This window comes from Pseudopipra pipra, chromosome 3, assembly GCF_036250125.1.
Source record: "Pseudopipra pipra isolate bDixPip1 chromosome 3, bDixPip1.hap1, whole genome shotgun sequence".
NCBI lineage: Eukaryota > Metazoa > Chordata > Aves > Passeriformes > Pipridae > Pseudopipra > Pseudopipra pipra.
The window spans coordinates 65,002,378-65,025,735 of record NC_087551.1 but is presented as its reverse complement, the minus strand read 5'-3'; the positions used below and the strand labels follow the sequence as shown (position 1 = coordinate 65,025,735).

Here is a 23,358-nt window from a genome sequence, read left to right as displayed (position 1 = left end):
TCTCATCCTTTAGAACCAAATGACTAGAAAACCTCACCACCACCAATATAGAGAAACAAAACCTCACTAAATACTATGAGATTGTCTCAGTGCAGGATTTTTGAATGTGAAATGAAAAAATAAAATAAACAAAAGATTAACTGGCATTCAAGATCCAATATAATTCATGTTTATTTTCACTGTGTACAGAAGGTGGAGCCAAATTCATAAGGATCTGTGAACTTATACTTCATTCTTTGTTTGAATGCTTTTCTAATGACTTTCTAGAGGGGCATCTAGTTCAGAGTACATATTGATTGGAATCAGTTACAATGTTGAGTGTGAAGGAACACGATTCCTTTGGACCGTGGCAGTTGGGATAAATCCTTTTAAGACAAACTTTTCTGGTGTTTAAGTGGTCTGTAATGAAGTTTAGAAGTTTCTTGGCACAGCAGATGAGCATCTGAGTCTTCACATATTATCATTCTCCCTTTCTGTCGTCCATCACTGAGCCAGGAGTGAATTCATATTTCTAAATGTAGCACGAGAGCAAAATGAGTATGACCATGAAGTTGTGAGACCTTAGTGGTATGAAGTGGCAAGAACCAACCAGCACAAAGAACAGAAAGGAAACAATCAACCCAAACTTTGAACACTGTATTTTTCTTCTCTGTGATCCTCATAAATTTTAAAAAGAAACACCCACTTAGCTGTTTGCACTGCTAGCTAGTATTCCAAAACGTAACTAGAGAACATATCAGAATAATTTTGGGCTTAAAGGATGGAGCCTGGCATTAAGAAATTTTGCTTCTAATTCTGGTTGTGTCATGAGCTGTCTATGACTCAGAAGAGCTGCTGGTATACTCCATGACAAACTTCCCAACTCTGTAAAAAGAGGTTGCTATAACGTAACTTCTTCTATGATAATATTTATAAAACAATCTGAGATTGTAGACAGATGACTGTGCAACAGTGCAATATATTCCCAGAGAACAGTGACCATTCACTAGGCTGGGCTCTGATGCGATGACATCACAGAGAACTTCCCACTTTCATCTGAGGTGCTTCAGTTTTGATGTTTTTTCCAGCAGAGTTTCTTTTAAAACAGCATTTTTTTTTCTTTTGCAGGCAGTAAGAGCAGAATCTATCTTATGCTGATTAAGCCTACTTTTCCCCTGGGCAATATCTAGCTTTGAATGAAATGAATGTGAGAGACCACTTTCAAAAAGGAATGGCAAGTGAGTTCACTACAAGACAGTCTTATGATTATCCTCCTTTTTATTATTATTATCCTTACAATTATCAGAAAATATTCTTATATACTGTGTGCCGTGCCACCCAAGTGGAACCAGATACCACCTTGAGGGATGACAATTGCCTTGAATTGTCTATTTTGAACAAGGAATGACCCTTTGAAACTCGAGGCAGGGAGTGGTTAAGGCTGTGTTTTGCACACCCAATGGTGCTGGGTGCAGCATCTTACAGCAGGCTCCAGTCCAATCACCCCAGCTGAGAGAATGTGAAAGCACTGTGGCCAGCAACTTCAAAGCTGTGTTGTATTTCTATGTGATGTAAATTCCTTAAAAAAGCAAAAAACACTGGGTGCTTGCTTAAAAAAAAAACCAAAACAACGACGACAACAAAAAAACCCCCAAAGCATTAGTCTGCACATTTATGTGCTTAGGTAATCAAGAAATACCACACATTATTGTTCCTTGGACGTTCTGAAAAGCTTTACCTCTATGGGCCATGAATCAGGGCATTATTCACAAGTCTGTCTTTAAAGCCAAGTGTGTGCCAAGGGAACCTGCCGAAGCTTATGTGCCATTCAGGGATGTGGGTGACTGCACAGCTGCCTTGAAAGCACCTAAGAAAATCTGCATTGCCATGTATATTAATCTCCACGTACTGTATATTCAGCCATTTTATTTGGTCCTTGGATTCCTCTCCCAAATTGCACCGGATGAGGACAGTGGTGTGAATGGGAGTACTGGGATGTGAATTTTGCAAACAAATTGAAAACAAGTGAAGACACGCTATTCATTTTAAGAGCTCCATAAATTACAGGCATACTTAATTGGAAATAGACCGTGAACCCCGCTGGTATCAATGGGAGATTTGGTAATGGTCAAAGGACTGGAGAAACTTCCAAATGAAACATTCACTAGGGCTTTCCTAGCGAATTAGGTTATCAAATATTTTTGAGGGAGTATTTGTAAGCAATATGAGGAAAAAAGTTTCTGTATAGAATGCTGCACTTGCGTTCAGGTGATATATAGAATATATATATATAGATATATATATAAAAATATAGAGAGATATATAGTGGACTGAGTTCTTTATTAACCATGAATCTGTGTCAAAAGCTGGAAATACTAAATAGACCAATGTATGGTTCCATTTGTTAGGTCTGTGTAGAAAAGCAGCAGCAGTACTGTGGGCTCTGAACTATTTCACTGATTCAGCTGAGAATTCACAGAGAGTGTACAGAAACCCTGAGGTTCAGTCCCAGAGATGCCCTTGACGGAGCCTAGGCTCCAGCACTGCACTGAGTCACAATGAAAGGCAAACAGGTTCTGGAGTCCTCACATTGCCATGCTGAAAGATTGTTTCACAAGACAGTGCTGTTTGCTCCAAAAGTCAAAATGTCAATGGATGGCAATAGAAGTCCCAGGGAGCTCAAGGCCCCAAAATATTAATTTCTATCAGGTGAAAAGAATCTATCTGTCTTCCACAATACAAGGCCTCAAACCTAACTGTGATCTTCTTACCCATCTCTTAGACCGTACTGAAGAACAGGTTTACAAATATGTCAGGCTTGATATCCCCTGCTTTCTTGTTGAACACAGCTTTACCTGAAGAGGGGTTGCACATGAGGATGTTTGTTCATTCTGAAAAACTTATTTCCATTGTGAGGCAAATGAGTGTGGGACTTTCTGGTAACCTTGTGAAATGGTAGATCCATTGCATCACCTGAAGCTGAATATGTTCTGGTAATAGGCTGTGGAACATGACCATGGAGATGTAGTTCCAAACTCTAGGAGACATTTTCAGGTAATTCTTATCAGGACTAATGATAATCTTTCCTAATTCTACAAAGTATTGTGGGTGTAGACTTGTAAAACTTTCTCTTTGCATGTGGATAATGTCATAAGAAAGCCAAGTGTTAATATGGATGCAAAATTATTCTTTCCTTGTTACTAACATACACATTTTAGTTTTCCAAGGTGGATTTTAAGATTCTCTGCCCTTCTTTCAAAATTTTTCAAATGTTTGAAAAATTGTAAAGCCTATACAGGAAGATAATGGAGAAATGCAGGATCGGGCAAGCTGAACCCTGTGATCCTGCCAGCTTTGACAGGGAATGATAGCTTTGTATTCTTGCATGCTATGATTCAAGGTTTTTTCCCTGGCATAATTCTGCTTTTCTGAGGGGCAGCTTTTGCAGCAGCGCCATATACAACATCCCAAATGTCCTCCATGTCTCCAGCATCAATACACACATAGCCATGTTGACAGAGTTTTGTACTTTGCTCCAGAATGACTAGTGTTTTACAGGGCTGTAGCAGGAGCACTATGTGTATTCTGCTCCCTGTCTGTACAATAGTCATGAAGGCTATGAAATGCTATGATTTGTGTATTACAATTTTTCCATTCTCAAGAAGAAGGGCTTGCAGCCTGTTAGGCACACAGTTCTATTTCTCTCTTAATGGGATGACAAAAGGCAACCTGAAAACAACCTTCAGAAAACACAGGATTTCTTTCTGCCATATGGCTTGGACAACTGTAAAAGAAAAAAAAAAAACCAACCAACAAACCAAAACAAAATTGTAAAATCTAACAGCCAATGTCAAAGGAAAGAGGGCAAACTGAGGAAACCAGCTGTCTCTGTCTGCAGCTGGAGGAAGGGGAATAGAAGGTGTGCAGTTGTAGTGTACTAACTCTTTTTCTCAAACAGGAGGCAGTGTAGTCTGCTACAAACTGCTCCAGAGCAAGAACCAGGATGGCGTATTTGTTTCCCAGCTTCAAAGCTCCCTGATGAGTAGCTTTCTACAAAGACCTTGCCTTACTTTGAGAGAGTTCTGGGTGAAAAGCAGTAGGGAAGAGCTGTGCAAAATAAGCAGTAATATCTAGGTTGTGTAGTATAGTGTAACATTCATTATTTCAAGAAGAAACTGTAGAGGACTTTTGTCTAGGAAGCTCTCAATGACCATTACTGGACTTCTTCCCTCCTTTGTAGCCCTCAAAGAGCAAAAAATGCTCTTCCATGGTACTGAGCCCAGAAATAGGTCTTGCGAATAACATGAGTTGAAACCCAAATGAGTCCAGTAAAATCCAAACTGTGAAACTTCATGGAGAACTATGTGACCACAAACACTTCTAGAGAAGCTCTTAAGCAGTCCCACAGAGCAGCTAATACCGCATGACGTGAACAAATACAAGACCAATTCCTCATGAAGTTTCGATTCCATGTGTGAGGAGCTTAACACAGACAGACAAATAAATTAATCTCTGTTCCACGGAGGAGGCATTTTTTCAAGGAGCATTTAACTAGGATCTGGTCAGGAGCAAAGCCAAACTAGTTTTCTCCAATTGCATAGATCAGTTTCGGAGCATGATTTTACTCTGTAAAATGTGTTCAAAAATTATCAGGAGCATTTCTTCTTACTATTGAAGACTGATTCTCTGTACTGTGCTTTATTTTTTGAAATTTCCTGGAAAGAGTTTCCTGGAATTTGAGGTCATTTCTTCATTTCTCCCATGGGACAGACACACACACATGTGTGTGTAAAAAAATATGTGATGTGTATCTCCTGTGGAAACAAACACGCTGCTCCCGGTGTGTACTTTCATGTGTGCACGTAAAGGAAATTGACCTCAGCAGACAAAGCTGTTGCGTTCATAACAAAAAGTAGAGAGGGCTTGGGAGGGCTTCCTCTCCTGAATGGTGGCGAGGAGTGAACAGAGGGAGCAGCCCCAGCGTCCAGGAGGTCCGCGCTGGTTACCCATTAATCCCTTTCAATGCATTTTCCCCTTTCCCTGCAGTGAAACTCCTGGTGCACAACAGAGAGCCAAGCTGTTTCATCTGTCTCAGGCGAGCCCAGATCTGGACACGGTGCCACCCAGGTGCCCCAGTGACCGAGGAGGGGGGTGTGAGGCGGCTGCTAATTGCCCTTGTATTTGTTTTGTTACATCAGCAAGAGTGGACTTCCATGCTCTGTGTCTTTACGCGGGCTGGTTTTTGCTGTCTTCAGCCCGCTCCCTCCTCCTCCCCCAGCTCCCTGCTCTCCGCCCGCAGCGCCCCTCCTCCCCGGCTGCCTCCCCTCCCTCTCCCCTCCTCTCGCACAGTCAGAGGCTTGAAAACTTGTTAAAAGCTCTCCCAGTGTTCAAAGTTAGAAAAAACTTTTACGAGGTATCAGCACTTTTCTTTCATTAGTGGGGAAGGAAGGATGAAAAATACAAAACAGGAGTAAGACTTTTAAAGTTTAAATAGATAGGTCTGAGTGCCTAAACGTGCTCTTCCATTTTACTTTAACCATCCAAAGAAGTACTCTGATCCAGTTTCACTGCTGATCAGCAAGGGTAAGTTGAAAGTTTTCCTTTTTCATCTTTTTGTGTATCACTTTTTTTTTTTCTGAAAACACTTCTTCTCTTCCCCCCCCCCCCCCCCCCCCCCGAAATCCTGTGTTATTGCGCTCATGGTTGAACTTGTTTTAAAAAAACACATCTCTTAACAGCGTAGATTCTCTTAAAGTGCAAAGCGAAGTTCCATCTTGGAGGAATCCTTTACTTTCTTTCGTCATATTTCTATAAATTTCTAGAAGTGTTACACTTTTACAACTTATAACCTTTTTCAAGCGAAGGAGGAACTACAGCGAAGTTGTGAGTGCTGGGCTGAGTTGCAGACTTGTTGCTAGTACTTGCGATCGCTCCCCTGCACTGCTCTCGGGGTAACTCAGCTCCTCTAAAGAAAAAAACTGAGGCGCGCTTCAGTCTCCTCTGTTGTACCGAAATTGCCTCAGAAGTTATTAACAGAGAGACCTTGCCCTGAGTGCGTCCAATTCCTTGCCCACACATTTTGCTTTCATATGGAAATCCTGATTGATGCCTGATAGCTTGAGCAGAGCAAGGTTCTTAATTAGGTGCTTTGTTAAATGCTGCAGCTACTGAAGTAGTGACTTTCACGTGGTCTTCCTGATAATTTTTCCCCTTTTCTTTTAAAATAGATGTGATAAAATCCAGACATGCGTTACGGATTTTTAACCTGGTTTGTATATAGTTACTCTGTTTTAGCAACCTCTGTGAGGGATTTTAGAGAAGGAATGTGGAATATCATGATATGCCTTACCACGTTGGCAATGTCTGTGAAAGTCTTGGGTAGATATAAATGAAAGTTGTCTAGGAAGGACTGTGCAAAAATACACACAATATGTGTCATAATCTCTATATGTTACATTCCCTTGAAGACCTGAATGATCAAAATGCAGAGGAATAAATGCTTGAGCAGCATCTTTTGGAGAAATAAAAAGCTTTTTATGTTGCGAGACTTGGAGTGATTCCTTAGAGCAATTGTTGCCTACTGCTTGCCAGTAGTTAAAAAGCAACAAGAGGAAGCAGAAAAAGCCTTCAGCTGAAAGACAGATGAAGCACAGAGTCTATCTTATCAAGTAACACATGAACAAGAATATTGTGTGCTTATACGTGTCCTCATATTTTGCCTTGAGATACCCAGCAAGCCTCACGAAGCAGCATATTTCGTCCAAGGCATTCCTTTTCGTTTTTGTATGCGACATTTGTGATGAAAACCCCTGGTAATGGAGGCAAAAATGGGCTATGGACACCTTTTGCCTGACATCCCCGTGTACGCGCGCGTGTGTGTGTGTGTGCGCGTGCATAGGGAGCGAGTTAGAGGACTTGCGTGAAGCTTTCATCCTGCCATTTTTAACATCTGGACAGCACACTATGCTGCAGAATTTAAGCTTTTAGTCTTTGGGATGTTTACTGAAGTGTTTCCTTCAGAAACTTCAAAGCCAAACACTGGCGCTGACCCACAATACCTAACAAGCATACGAATGGGAGAAAGGCAAGTAGCAGGCTCGGTTCAGGAGAGGGAAGGGAGGGATGGACACAAGGGATTTGATTTGCGACATAAAGCTGAATGCTTATACACACAGGAACGCAGACAGATTCAACACTGTAAAGTTATCTCAAGCTATCTCTCATATTATGCAAGCCCAAAAGATTAATTTTATTTGTCTCTGCAGTGAACCAAGGCCAAGGATTCCTGTGGGCACAGGGAAGGTTAGAGGACATTGAGCAATGCATGTGTTTCATTAGATACATTGCTTTCTCTCCCCCAGTCACTAGTATCTCCTCCCCTTGTTACCTACTGAATTTGCCTTGCATGGAGGCACCGGGGCTGTTTTTTATGCCCATGTATGTTTTAGACATCCAGATTTCAAAATCCTCAAGCAGGAGCATCAGAGGGCCCAAGGCCCCCTCGGGGAATTCAGCTTTCCTTCCCTTAATTCCAGAGTGAGTCAGGAGAGGGATGAATCTGGGCATTAACACAGAGGGTAGACCTGAATTGTACAACTAGAAACTGTCTAAGAAAGGGCTTAAAGTTGCTTTTGCAAACATGATTTAAAATTAAACTAGGTAGGGAGGGTACAACATGTGAGAGGCAGAGGCTGTGGGGTAGATCCACTAGTGGCTGACCACCAGAAATACTGGCAGACAAAGAAGAAAATCATAGTTGTGACACTAAGTTCTAGTTACTGCAACCATTTAATGCGTAATCTTTGTCCGGTGGATGAAATGAACTGAAGCTGATCTGCAGTCCTACATATGAACACCACTTTCCCAGAGGAATGTCTGGAAGACATTCTTTTATTTTTGCAAGATTACAGAAAACTAGCTTTCCCTCTTCCAACTTGTCCAAACTCGACGAGTTGTACATCTCATCTGCTTTCTTTGCAATGCATGTTACTTTTGAGAAATGCTCAAGCCGATTGATGTTCAGGGTCCAGAACCTTCTCTCTTGTCCATAGGTGTGTGTGAGCACAAATAAAAAGGCAGAAGTGGTTGGAAAACCAAAACTTTGTCCTGTTTCCCAGTTGCTTCAGCTGCATGATCCCATTTTAGAACCCACTCTAACCCTTACTGCTCTTCCATCTGCTAGCATGTGACCTTCTAATACTGTAGTCAGACCTGGGCACATTACCACAGCCCTGAGTTTGCATTATTCTTTTCGGAAAATATGAACCAGATGACATGATGAATGCTGTCCATAAAAAATAGTTCTAGAATTTCTTAATTGTGGCCTAGAAATCAAATGTCTTATATATTTGGTCATCCAAAACCCATGCAATGAATGCTGTCAGATCTCCTGCTGCTCTATGGATTTTTTTCCTATCTTTACCCACACACAGTAGGACCTGGGAGAAATCCATCTTTTAAAGACTGCTATATGTTAGTGCTAGGCCAGCATTAGTCTGCCTCAGAAGAAGGTTATGATCCTGTAAAGTATTAATCACCAGGAACTCATGAAACACACGTACTCATCATCAGCCATATCCTTAAATTCCTAAAGTAGTGAAATCATATCAATTGAACAGGCCAGCCTGTGTCATTCAGTGGACTCACTTAAGGTGTTTGGAAGTGTTAAAAGAAGTTTTAGTCCAGAATATTGAAGAACTATTTTTAAAGGTTCTGCCAATCATTAGAAACTACTTACAAAGCTAGAATACTTAAAATACCCATTTGATACAAACCCTCTTTCTATACCTGGTAAACAGATTTGTAGTCAGTTAATAAAACTGGTCTTTCAGTGCCCTGAAAGTAAACAAGTTAGATCCGATGAATGAATTTTCTCTACAACAAAGCAAAGTACTGTGTTTCATAACGCAATAGAATCCACTTAAGAAAAGGAATAATATATTTGTGCCACCACAAGGTTATCTGATTAACAGTACAATGTTTTGAATTGATGTGGGGTTTTTTATCACTGGCAAAGGCTAGCATGTAACTGATCTCTGTTTAAAAAAGTTGCTTTTCAAAACTATGTATGAGTAATTCAAGCATGGAATGTTTCCTCCTGGAGTTTATATTGCCAGAGGACACAGATGAAATTTAGCAATTTTGCATGCTGAAGCAAATTAAAAAATAGGTAGTTAATTCTCCAACTATTGCAGGTGTGGGATTAAGTAGGTCAAAACTGAAGTAAATCACATTGCATTAATGAACCAGAAAGGGGTGTAATTAGAAAACAAACAACACATAACTGCCTAGAAATAACACATTCTCTGTTTTCTTAATCAGGCTTTCAATCTGAAATAACATTTAGACAGTAAAAACGTTGAGTCTGAGGAAAGTCTGTTAACCCAGTAGTTTAAAATCATTGCAAAGCTGACTAATTAAATCAAGAAGCTGTTACTTGAAAAAGGCTCCTTCTGTCCACTTCACTTCTAGGACATGGAGCAAATAGTTTGCCTTTAAAACAGACTTCACGTGTTGTATAGTTACAGGCTGTTCTCTGTTTTAACAATCCCAGCCTGAGAAGAATGTAGTCACATTTCATTTCAGCCTTTCCAGAGACCTCTGCGATCCTCTGCCTGACTCCTGTCTGCCGCCCCAGCCCAAAAAGACAAACTCACTTTTCCCGGGAAAGATGAAAGCTGAGGATGGTTGAGGGGATGTGTCAGAGATAAACATGCTGTGCATACTCCTCCCAGCAGAGGCTTCCAGATTTCAAAGTCTGAAGCAGGCCTGATCCTTTGATGGGGCTTCATTCATGAGAAGAGCTAATTATATGAGGAAGGGTCAGCAGGCTGTGGTTGGTGAGCTTCAGAGCCAGCTGACAAGGCAAATGGAGGAAATGGCCCTGGTATATTTTTCAGGGGTTCAAAGATAATTGGCATTTCGAAGCTATTTTAGACACTTGTCTCCCATTACTCTGTCAGACTCTTTCTGATGGCAGGAATGGTGTGTTTTTATTTGACATTTATTGTTACGTTTGAGTTTGCCAGATTTACAGTCTTGTGTTTCCAGTGACTCACTGCTTCTTGAAAGCAAGTCTCCTTGGTGCTAAAATTTCCTATTTTATGAATTATCCAAAAAGTACTTTTTCTATAAATGACCTTCACTAGGGGATATATCCATGATGCAGTGGGGAGGAAATCATTTGGACATTGTAAAAACTGTTAATACCAGGAAGGGATTACTCAGCATGCGCGGAACAAATATCTATGCCCAGCAGCATCCACTTTAAAGGGGAAAGTTTTTGATTATTTTTCCTGTTAAATTCCTGATTTCACATGCTTTTTCAGGGGGTAAGTTAAAATGTAAGTTTTTACGAATATAAGATTGCCATTCTCTAGTTGATAAAAATCTATAGTGAAATTTATTCTTCCCAGGAATTTTTATTTCTTTTATGTCATCCTGTGTATTTCCAGATATCCCAAGAACCTGCCTGTATCCCAGAAATGCACACTTTAAAACTCAAGTCGGGGAGACAGTTTAAACTTGCAGTGTTCAACACTTGGAATGCAAACTGCAAGCCAGGAGTTGCCTTAGAAAGAGCTCATTTACCTATTTCTTTTTTCCTTGCTGAATATTTTTTCCTTTCAAAACAAAGAAGGAATTTAGATACAAAAAGATGCAAACACAAATCTGAAACTACAATGAATTAAGCAAATCACAGATAAACAGGAAACGAGTTCCTCCAATATCTTAGTTGTGTTTCATGTATTTACTATTTTTGGTTCCTTCATAAAACTATAGGTAAAGAATACTAACTTTGATCTGGAAATACTAATGTACAAGCTGTATTTAGAAAGCAATTTTTTTCTGAAGTTGAGTAGAGTGTATACTTGGCATCATCAGGAACTATACTCTTAAATGTATTGCACACTACGTAGTGATAGGCAAGAGACCAGTTTAATGCTGGTGTAGGAAAAACAGCATGCATTTTGCAGTGATAGAATTTTATGTATCTGACCCTAACGTTAACTTAATGTAATCTTTTGTATTTATGTTAACCCATGGTTTGCTTTTTTAGTATCTGAAAGATTAAGCGTAAAAATTACAGGGAACAATCAATACACACTGAAATTGAGAAATCTTTCATATATTCCTAGCATATTTAGGCAGTGCCACTGCTTAGTTCCACACCCTGATTCAGCAGTGTGTCACAGCTGTTTTCCACCTGAGGCAGGTGTAGGTCATTGAACTGAGGCTGCCGCCAAGGAAGCTGAGCCAACCACAATGGTCACTGAGGGTTGTCACAGGCTTCTTGAAAACTGGAATGAAATTAGGAACCTCTTTTTTTCATTTTGCTCTGAGACATTACATGGTACTTCTCTTTTCAGTTTCCCTGATTTCCCACTCCAGCTGCAGACTAAAACTCTGTTTTCTCTTCAGATCGTGTAAGACACATGAATTACAACAAAGCTGACACCACTGCTCTGTTAGCATTGTTCTGTGATTTAGTCTGTCAAGGTATTCAAGCTCTGCCTTAACCCTACTTTTTTTTTTCTTTGTGTCCTTGTTTAGCCAGCATCCTGTGAAGATGGGTGATTGGAGTGCCTTAGGAAAACTTCTTGACAAAGTTCAAGCCTATTCTACTGCAGGAGGGAAAGTGTGGCTCTCTGTCCTCTTCATTTTCCGAATCTTGCTATTAGGGACAGCAGTCGAATCTGCTTGGGGAGATGAACAGTCTGCTTTCCGGTGTAACACTCAACAGCCTGGTTGTGAGAACGTCTGCTATGACAAGTCCTTCCCCATCTCCCATGTACGCTTTTGGGTTCTGCAGATCATATTTGTGTCTGTACCTACCCTTTTGTACCTGGCACACGTGTTCTATGTAATGAGGAAAGAAGAGAAGCTGAACAAAAGAGAAGAAGAGCTCAAAGTGGTCGCAAATGATGGCGTGAATGTGGATATGCACCTCAAGCAAATAGAAATTAAGAAATTCAAGTATGGGATCGAAGAGCATGGCAAAGTGAAGATGCGTGGGGGACTGCTCCGTACTTACATCATCAGCATCCTGTTTAAATCTGTCTTCGAGGTGGCTTTCTTGCTGATACAGTGGTACATTTATGGGTTTAGTCTGAATGCCATCTACACCTGTGAGCGAGATCCGTGCCCACACAGGGTGGACTGTTTCCTCTCCCGTCCAACTGAGAAAACCATCTTCATCCTCTTCATGCTGGTGGTGTCCTTGGTGTCTCTTGCCTTGAACATCATTGAGCTTTTCTACGTGTTCTTCAAGGGTGTCAAGGATCGTGTGAAAGGCAAAACCGACCCCTACTCCCACAGCGGTGCCATGAGCCCTTCCAAGGACTGTGGTTCCCCCAAATATGCTTATTACAATGGCTGCTCCTCACCGACTGCCCCCTTGTCTCCCATGTCTCCCCCAGGGTACAAGCTTGTTACTGGAGACAGGAACAATTCCTCCTGTCGTAACTACAATAAGCAAGCCAGCGAGCAAAACTGGGCCAACTACAGCGCGGAGCAGAACAGAATGGGGCAGGCTGGCAGCACCATCTCCAACTCGCATGCCCAGCCCTTCGACTTCTCTGATGAGCACCAGAACACTAAAAAATTGGCATCGGGACACGAGCTGCAGCCCCTCACCATTGTGGACCAGAGGCCTCCCAGCAGAGCCAGCAGCCGAGCCAGCAGCAGGCCTCGACCTGACGACCTGGAGATCTAAGGTTCTTGCTGCAGTACTTGCTCAACTATGAAACGACGGGCGTTGGAAGATGCCGTCAGTGCTGATCTTGTTCCAGCGGAGGTGGTACTTAACAGTCTCAAGCAGGAGATTTTAACAATCATAAAAAAACAAACAAGCAAACAAACTTTTGAAATAATTGCTGTTTTTTGAGGGGATGTGGGATTGGTGTGGGGTGGTACATTACACATTGGTATTTAATGTAGCTGGTTTAAAGAATTCAAATACTAAAAAAAAAAAAAAAAGAAAAAGATAGGTAGTACTAAGGTAAGGGGCTGTTTTTCTAGAAAGGCTGTAAATATCTGACTGTATGTGTATGTGTGTACTATCATGTTTGTTCCTAAAGAATCTTCTGTAACGCTAAAACCTAATAATAACTGAACCCACATTTGTCAGGGTGAAGTGCTACCTGAAGATGAAAACATTTTTCCTATTCAATATGCAAAAAAGTCCAGGATTGCTTCTGATCATTTCCCTGTCAAGAACATTCCATTCTTAGTGCACTTTGAAGGTAAACTTTCCTACAGGGTCCTCCAGGTTGTCAGAAAGCTCCTGTGAGGACAATCTACAATCTTTGAGTTGTTCAATTCAAATTTTAGACATGGCCCACCAAGAAATACTTTGGTCACCTGCTCTTCCAGCCCTTTATGCAGGTATATTTTGTCATGTGCATAAATGGGATGGCTCCATGCTTGTGGAACCGGCAATGACACAGTCTCGCTCACAGCGATACTTGTGTCCTGCTGCTCATGTGCAGTCTAATTAGCATCCTGTAAAACACAGTTTGCTGCCACTTGCAGATTTAAGCATCAAGATGAGCAAGCAACTGCCTTTAGTGAATTTTGTCACACCTTTATGTATATTAAGGGAGTGCGTATGTGTGTGGATGTGGAGGTAAAGGTATACACAAAACACCCTTGGAAACACAGCTGAGAAATAAACGCACACAAGTTACTTGCAGTTGACACTTTCTCATGGATATTGTGAAAATGTGGGCCACTATGGTGTTTACATTCTGTGGTTCCTTCAATGCAAGTGAAGCACATGTCATTATATTTTTTTAATTCTATAGAATGTTTTCCATGTATCCTAAGTGGATGCTCTTTTAAAAATAAAAAATCAGAAGGGCTTAATCCTGGATGTCTTGCTCTGGAAAATCTCTTGAGTGTTTGGGAGTTTTGCCTGAACAAAGCCTACAGGATCAAGCCCAAGATGTAGCAAACCGTGTTCTTGCTGGCATGAATGATTTTATTTTGTAGAAGTTAGGGGTGGAAAAGACCCATTAGGTCATCTAGCCAGTCTCCCTGATAGGTAATAATGATGCTTGAATGATAGAAGATGTAGTACTGTAAGCAAGCTTTAGTCTTTTATGTGAGAAACTTAGAAGAAGTGCTTTGTGCTGGATTAATAATAAAATATGCCTACATGGCTTTTGCAGTAACTGGTATTTTTCTTGTTCTAAATATTCACATTTACTGAACTATAATGCCCACTCTGAGTTTGACAGTTAGGTCTTTCTAGATGGCTCTAGCAACTTTAGTGTTTACACTTAGATTTTGTTTGAAATGCAAGTGAAGTTGGAAGGATTTTTAAAGAGTACAATTCTAGCTAATTTATTTGAAATACATGCTAAAGAAATCTACCAGTTTCTTCAAATGCATAGCCTCTTAGCTGAACACAGATTGACCAAGGAAATACATAGCTTGGTTTCATTTTGCAGCAACACAGATAAATTCTTTCATTTAATACATTATATTAATTTGTTTGACATTCCATGTTAAACTACTGTTGTGTTCAACTTCATTGCATGTATGCAACCATAGTTTGTCAGATCATGTTGTCTGGAGAACATTAGTCAATAAAGTTTTAATTTAGTATAAATACATTTTCTAATTGTCTTTTACTGTTTCATATGTCCATATACCTTTTGTTTCAGTAGTATGATCCAAACTTGTTCCTTCCTTGTTCGTTTTTCCCCAGTCACCCTGCATTTCAGCAGCATCCTTGATTTAATCCATCTGGATTTACTTTGAACTGAAATTTCACAGGACCAGATTCAGACACCCTCACAACACTGGAAAAACAAGCATTGTTTGTGCCGCTCCTGGAACAAAGTCATGGTCAGCATGAACTACTGTAATGCAAATCTTGCTGTGAGTCTCAGAAAACATATTCATTTACAAACTCTTATAAAAAATAGTAATAAAATACTGTCACATAATTTTTCAAGCAACTTTTAATGCGGCTTAGATGCAACATTATGTAATCATTGCCTCTAGTTTACATTTCCCCATGTAATCACATTGCTTGAGTGACAGTCAGTTTCAATGTCTGGAATTAAAGCCTCGTTCCTTTGGAGAAAGGCAGTGATTTTGATAAGGCTGGGATGTCAGTATTGCCTCCTGTTTCACCTTTTATGTCCAAAGTCAAACAGTGCTTGCCTTTCCGGCATTGGACTCCAAAGGCGAGACGATTCAACTCCTTTTTTTATTTGAAAAATCAAAATATAGTGGTCATGTGATTATCATACAGCTTTCTACTTTCAAATTTGCTTGTTATTTTAAGTCCAAATTCTTCCCCTTCCTATTAGTAAAGAAGGGGAAGAATAAGCAGGGCTGCGGTAATGGATTCACAGCTCTGAGAAATGCTACATGATCACCAGCACAAGGAATGACTCTTTGAAGTTTTCCTTAAATAATAACAGTGAGTCATATTTAAGCTGGCTTGTCCTAGTTTGTCTGTACAAACGGAAGGGCATTCCAAGCATTTTGTGAGGATCATGCCCTAGGAAAGGTGGATACTGAAGCATTCAGAGAAGGGCTCACCCTGAGATAAAATGTAGTGTTTCCTAGACAGGCTGATTGTCAGGTATGTCCCAAGGGGCATCTTGGACAACTGAAATAATTTAGTGCTTCAGTGCAAAACTCTTTGAGTGATTTTTTGGTGGCAATGCATGTGTGTGCGTGTGTAGGGTACAGACATTCCATGGGCCATTTCTCCAGCCTAGATTTATTTCTGTGGAGTGTTTTTCTTACACACTTCAAAGTCATCATGGTAACATATTTCTGTGTGCCATTCGTCCAGCTCTTTATGCGCTTTCTCCCAACACATCTCTGCAGCAGCAGTTGCATCAACTGCAGATGACAAAAAATGATGCTAGTGCACACTTCTCAGCCTCTGTAGAAGGATATGTCAGATATTGAATCCAAACTGGAAAAGATGCAAAAATACACATCTCTGAAGGTAATTAAAACAATAGCACCAAACCCAAATATAAAATCCTGTTAAGTATTTAAAATTTGTGTTTATGTTTTGTTTAGCAGTATATTGCCAAAAGCCAAATCATCCTAGGGCCTCCTCCCTGTACCAGTAATTTGAAATGTTTTTAAAGAGTAAAGTTAGAAGGACAAGTTACAGACAGCCTAAAATCTATGTGCATATCATGTAATTTCAAGATGTTTTAAATACAGTGAGCACACACTGAAGGTTACTTTCAAATTTAGAAGTTAAATTTCCATATTTAAAATGAAAACTACAGTAATAGTTTGAGAACAGAAACAAACTGTATGAGTGTACCTGTCGCAATTCCTAAAATCCAGCATTTTTAAGCAATTTGCTTGACTCACTGGTCCAGAACCACATCTCCCACATCTGTCTGCAGTGCTGCTGTGCTACTCAGCATCACTGGGTCAACTGCACACTACCACTGTGCTGGCTTTTCCCTTGAACTTTCTCTGCAGCTTGTTATTGATTAAAAGAGAGGAAAAAAAACAGGAGTGATATAAGGGGTAGAGTTTTTCAAGTCAGATGTGAGAGTTGATCCAGATCTGAAATTACTTTGACTGGTTAATTCAACATTCTGGGTATGTCAGATCAAAACCTCCTCCAGTTTTGGTGGTGGCTGTTTCTACCCCACTGAGTCAGAACTGCTTTTAATTCTTCTTGTAATTCCTCTATGATTACTGCTACTCCCTTTTCAAGAATTTAAACAATATAGGGCAGAAAATAGGATTTACCTTCCTCCTGTAAGACTTTTTCTTTCTATTTACTCCTAATCCAAAGCTGGCAGGACTGAGCCTTTTACTGAGCTCACCCTTGATATACATTTTTTTAATATGGTATGTTATTCTAATAGTCAGATTTATCACATTCTCCTTGAAGACATATTCCTTTTCTTCTCATGCTATTCACTCTAGCCCTTTGCAGTTAGATCTGCCAGAGGACTCAGATGACAGAGCTGTTGCATGGTCCTTGAGGATTTCTCTGGCAATAAAGGAATCCTTTGATGGTACAGAGCTACTCCTTACATTACTTTAATTTCTACTGTTTACATAAGACAGAAGTGTAAGTCATGTCTGAGAAATCACTACCTAGATGTATTATCTGACTCAGTTCCATGGGACTATTTGAGGGTCCTCCATTTTGTTCTAGCTTTTTCTGACATAATGGCTTTAGAAACATAGGGCTGTAAAATCAGCTCTGCAAAGAGATGACTGCCTTTCCCTGACTTAAGTCATGTGCCTTTGAATGTGCCCAAGGACATATTCACACCCAGACTCTGTCAATCCTAGAAAGTGTGTCAGATGTAAATTACATGATGCTAGCACATCACTAGATTGAAACAGGAAGAGCTTATTGGTTCCTGTTCTTATTTAAAAGGCGTTTTGATAGACACAAAAAAAAAAAAAAAAAAAAAAAGCAAGCAGCTTGTCTTAAATACTTCCGAAACTGCAGCACTACCAGGAGACTCTAAGAAGCAGTACAGACACTGTGCAGGTATACATGTTAAGCATTATCAATGGGTACTATGACTATAAACAGTTTAAATAGATCCAGCTGCTCACTAATCGGGTAAAACCAACCGCTTCCAAAATGTCTGCCCTTACTCTTTTCTCGCGGTAGCCAAAATGCTGCATCTGGTTTACTGGCTTGCTGGCATTTGCAATGCAGAAGCACCTTGGACAAAGACAGACATGTTTTTACAGGGATCGTTTATGCGTTAACTCCTTTTAAGTGCTGAAGAAGCTTACTGCTAGGAGCTAGAGGCAGAGAGTCTGGGACAGGCTGTACTGGGTTAGTAATACACCGTCAAGGGAGTAAGCCAGTCAAAAGTAGTGGCTTTCTGGTGATTATGGACTCTCCCATCACTTAAAAAGACTGTGGTCTCTGCTGCTATGTTGAGGAAATTTGCATAACAAAATGAGAAATGTAAGCTTAGACCAGTATAAAAGGGAAAATGTTCAGACATTTAAATTGCTCCTTGAAACAAGCATGGACCACAATTGCATGCTTCCCATTAGAACTGACAGAAAATGGTCACGAGTTCCAAGATTTCAGTCATTTAAATCAATGTAAAAATTCCTCTTAACTTCAAACGTAAACAGATTTTATCCGGAAAGATATATTATGACATCTAATTTTCATTAATATAACTGCAAAGGGAAAACTGATGAGTATAAGCTACTATGCTCTTGATTAGTATAAGCTACTAAGCTACTTAATACTTAATACTTAAATATGTGTAATCATACTATTTCCTCACATTTTCTTTTTAAGGTAACTCAGTCTAGAGGCAAATTTATGAAAAGTAGTCTAAAGATTTGGGGCTTTTTTAAAAAGAGACATAAACTTTGTAAATATAATGAAATCGTTTACATGATGTCCATGTCAAATTTACACAGGACTACATAAGGGAGTGTGGGGTACTCTATAACATGCATCTAACTTTGCTGGCTTAGGCAGCTGAGGAATAGAATCTTCACTTTGCCTCTCCTCATCCTTATTAGAAAGTTTTCCCAAACACATGAGCAGTTTTTCTGTGAGCTGTACTTGGGTAGGGGTCTTTGTATCTTGCTCCTCCTCCTTCTTTTTCCATCTATAGTATAAGTTCTGTAGGGGAAATGCAATCACAATTGATAGCAAAACATTGAAATCAAGGAATATGCAGTAGTCCTCTTTTACACGTCTGCTAACGTGTAAATAACTGAATAGGAGAACAGCATGGAAAATATTTTAAGGCATTAGGAAAGCCTCTGGATACTTTAACATCATAAGACCATTGGTCCTTGCTGAAACAGGCTTTTCAGTTTCAGCTTCTGCTGAGTCACAGAGTTTGTTTCCTTTGAAGGTTGAAGTAGCTTGGCTCAAAATTGAAGTTGTTCTGGAAAAGTTCAAACCTTTCCTAATGACCATATTTGCATGCTATTCTCAGTGGTATTTACATATAATAGGACACCCTCCACAGGGAGGCCTCTTCAAAACACAGGCTCTGCTTACACTTTGAATTTCCCTATTCAAAAGGGAATATTCAAAATTATCTATGCATCACTACTTCAAAGTGTTTCGCTGGGAGTACTCTGCTATATACTTGGGAGACTCATCATAGTTGTTTGAAAGCTGAATATATAGGCAACTGTAAGATTGCCACCTGGGTTTTTTGTGTGGAGGCAAAGAAGTATTGCTCAGGCAAGAATCCTACCTGGTCTGACCTGGCATACTTCTGTTCAGGACAGGGAGTGTCTGTTGAGTCTTATGAGATGAAAACCCTTCTCTGAGCTTTAGTTGGTTCCTTATTTGATTCAAGTCCTTGTATTTTTATTTCAAGAGCACAAGGAGGATCCAACTGTGAATCCATGAGCCTATGTAACTTGTTGAGGTCAAGGATAATCTCTGAGGAATATCTTCTGTCTCCATTTTGGTTATCTCAGCTCTGTGGACTTTGGATGGACTATAGTGCTTAATCCCTCAATGGTAGGGTAAATGTTCAATTGACGATGGCAAAGGGTGTGTGAGTAGAGAAAGTGGGTCTGGATTGTTTCCTGTAGGATTTCCTATAGAATTGAGGCTAACTAGTCAATTGTCATTCCTTATCCTGAAAAGTCAAGATGTGAAGGGATTTCTGCATTCTGACAGAGGCTTCAGCTGTGAGCTATAATACCTTGTTAATCTTTGTCTTCTTTACTCATCCCTTGCAGCCCTCTTCTCTCATCACCCACTTCTTTTCTGCATATCACTTATGCAACAAATATTTAATGTTTTATACTGAAAAACTTTCTGTACAATTATTTTTTCTTTGTGTCATGTGCTAAGGACCGCTCATCTTAGAATATCCTGCTCCATTAAATATCTATTAATTAACAAGTTGGTGTTTCTCCTATTTCATTCATTTAGAATGAGTGCTAACTACTACAAGTTTTGGCTGACAGTTTAGGAGGTAATTTTGTATCTCACCGTGTAGGAGCCCACCTTTGCTTCAATCTCTTTCTTTTTCATAGTATTTCATAATTAAGGAAGACATCAAAGGAACTCAGAATGCTTGTTATCTACCTTAACCAGATGCAGTGAAAGTGCGAGGACAGGGAGTTTGTCCAAATCTTCCTCCCACCTTAGTCCCAAAGGGACTCAAAGCTCGGCTTCCACTAATGATTATGTTTGCTATATAAATAATAATAATACCTGGAGTTGTACTGATACAGTGCTTTTCGTCTTCAAAGTACTTTGAGTACCATATATAATTAGTTTGCTATGGAGTTACCACCTATGATACTGCATGAACTCCAGTACTACCCACTGTGGGAGTCAAAAAGGGAATCTGAACAGCCACGGAGATTACACATAACCTCCATATCACTACAAGATGAAATTGAAAATGCTGAACAAGGGTATTTTAGTACTTCACAGAGGAGGTGCATCAACAACTAGCAGGAAGCCAGTCTCCCTAAGATAAGGAAACAGGAAAGTTTTCTTTGCTGGTAATCTGCTACTTCAGATCTCTAAACACATTCTAAACACATTTTACCTTGAACTACGTCTCAGTCAAGCTGGCAGAAGATCACAGGTTGATTGTCTCATGACATGAAGTCTTCATCTTCATGCAACTAGAATACATCCATCTTTTTTTTTTAATTAAAAAAACTTTGATGAAGGCAAAACAGATGCAGACATAGTAAGAATAACAATAAATAGGTTTTTACAGACTTTAGTAAGACTCCAGGGGAACAACTTATCCAGAGTACACCATCGGCAATTGACAGTCCAGCTGAGCACAATTTAAAGATAATTGTATTTTCCAAGTATTTCCGGTGAGCTTACAACAGGTCCTTCTGAATGTTCAGGAGTTTGTTTGGCATTTGTTGAAGATTATCATCCCAACATAAATTGGTAAAACAGCCTTTTCAAAACTACAGCATTAAGAAAAGAGAAGAAAAAAGGAGCAGTAACAGCCCATTCAGTTTGGTGAATATAAGAATGCAGAGGAACAGAGCATTTTTGGATGAAAAAAACTTGGGAGTATTTCTGAACATTATTAATTTCAGTCTGCCTTAGACTTGTACACTGACTAGCATGTATTTTCTCAGCAGAAAGCCTAATGTGCTTTATTTGCCCTTTCCAAATAAATTTTTGTCATGGAAATTTCACAGGACAAATAGATACCCTTTTATACCATAGTATATATTAATGGTCATCTGAAGAATAATCTCGAGACTAGATTTCTAAAGTTGTGGTCAGGCAAAAGCAACTCTACTTCCCATGCAGTTAATGGACACGTGCACTCACATGCCTTGATTTTTGCTCCATTTTAAGATCAGTGTTTCTTTTTTAAAAATTGGTGTTCTTCCCTGTTATATTTAAATATCATACAAAACCATAAACATAACCATATGTCAGAATGAGTTTTTTACTGATGAATGATGGTTTGGACTCAGTCTCTACTTTTATTTTTACTGCTTATTCCATTTGCTTTAGGTGAAATGTGTTCTCTCTGAGTGTTAGATTCAGCATATTTTTAGCTACTCCTGGACTATTTAGAGAAAAGTCAGCACATGATCTCAAGAGTATGAGGTACCTCCTAAAGCTTCATTTTCTCTCTCCTGTGGTGCATCAGTACAGTTTTATCAGCACAGCCATGACAACCACTTATCTTCAAAAAAAAATAATAAGAAGAAAATAAAAATAATAAACAAGAAAGCAGCAAAGGAAAAAAAGGGCTGGGGAAGAGCAGCGAGATGAATCTTGGGCAGTCCTTCCAGATTTCAAACAACCACAGCCGTTTCAGTTCTCTAGTAAGACAAGTTAACCTTCCACACCAGCTATTTTTACAGTGGGGGAGCTGCAGGTCTCATAGCGGGAGGAAGGAAAGGGAGTGACTAGGTACAGCTACATGAGAGGTGGTGTGGAAAAAAAGTTGACAACCGGAAAACAGATGTTTCAAAAGGAAGAATTGCTCTAAAGTAGCTGTTCTGTGATCTTCCCATATGCAGTAATAAAGGAACTTTGAATTCGAGATTACAGTGTGGAAGGTGTTGGAGGTGAGAAAAATCAGAGCTTAAAAATCTCCAGGAACTCATGGAGTTTCTCTGGGCCTGACAGTGAACTCTTTTGAAACATATGACGAATACATACCTAAGCAGATAAATGTGGTTTGCTTCACAGTTCTACCAAGCAGTATACAGCCATACTGAAGCACCCTGTCCAGTTCAAAGGTATAGAGAGGAAACTTATTCGCCTTTTTTTTTCCCACATTCAGGCTTCTCATTTTCAAAGCCATATGCACAGCAGCTCTCAGTCCCTGTTGAACCCCTATTTGGCCCTGATTTTTTATTATTTATCTGACATTGCTTCCTTTTTTGCCTCAATTCAGGAGTCAGGTATACTCTGCATGGCTGAGCATGATACAACTATCCAAAGGCACAGCCAGCCCTGGGACTTGGGGCAATATTTCCACATCCTAGTGACATTGTGGCTGACTCAGTGTGTCCAACAGAGAAGGTGATGTTACTAGGCAGGTCTGAGTGCCACACCAGTGTGGATGCCACGCTTCTGGAGCTGTCACACCCTGCTACGCTGAGTCACCAAGAGGCACTGGCTTAGCTGGTGCTGGCTCAAGGATGGGAAATCTCAGGGAAGAGCACCAGACTGCTGTGCACAGCAGACCTGCCCAGCATTTTACTCCACACTGCTGCTCCTCTTAGCTTTTACTTGTTCTCTTGGATCCCATCTGACCCCTGTGGCATCTCACCTTGTTTTCCATTGCTCTGGGCCATAGTCAGACAGCTTTTCAAACTGTGAGCTTTTCAGGCATTCCCTATCAAATGTAAAAACACCATTGGCAAAGCATGCAAACTGAGTAGTTGATGTGTTAATGGTTAGATGTTTTGGGTAAAGGAGGAGGATTTATTTTGCAGCTTTTTAGATGCGGAGTGTCAGAGAAATGATTGTTTTAGCTCCTGTGTGTTCTTGGACTCTTTAATAAATTTACAAGTGAATGAAGTGTAAGTATCATGTAGCTTTCTGTAGGCAACATTCATCATGAATGTACATATTTCTCATAGATTTTTTGGTTCCTTTATTCACTCCTGAAAAACTTAAAATGGACACACATTTTCTAAAGCTTTTAGTAAAATTTCTCATAGTGACTTGTGTCACCCACGATATTTAATATCTGAACTGGGTCTTGTCTGAGCCAATAGCAGTGACTGCAGGTCACTGGAAGAAGACTCAGGAAATCTACAGTCTGTGACTGAATGACCTTGACTGCAGATTTCCTTTCTGAAAAATATCAATTGTTCTCCCATCATTTGTCTGCCCTATATACATAAATTGTAAGGTTTGGGCACAAGAAGATTACTAGTATTATTCAGAACTAG

At 39.9% G+C, this 23,358-nt stretch overlaps 1 protein-coding gene across 1 annotated transcript; it reads left to right on the top strand.

Moving 5' to 3' along the window:
• Positions 1–5,311: 5,311 nt before the first annotated feature.
• GJA1 (gap junction protein alpha 1) lies at positions 5,312–14,597 on the top strand. Its single transcript, XM_064649651.1, has 2 exons — positions 5,312–5,562; positions 11,533–14,597. Exon 2 carries the CDS (start codon positions 11,549–11,551, stop codon positions 12,692–12,694), a length of 1,146 nt encoding a protein of 381 aa, XP_064505721.1. The 5' UTR covers positions 5,312–5,562; positions 11,533–11,548; the 3' UTR covers positions 12,695–14,597.
• The last annotated feature ends 8,761 nt before the right edge of the window (positions 14,598–23,358 follow it).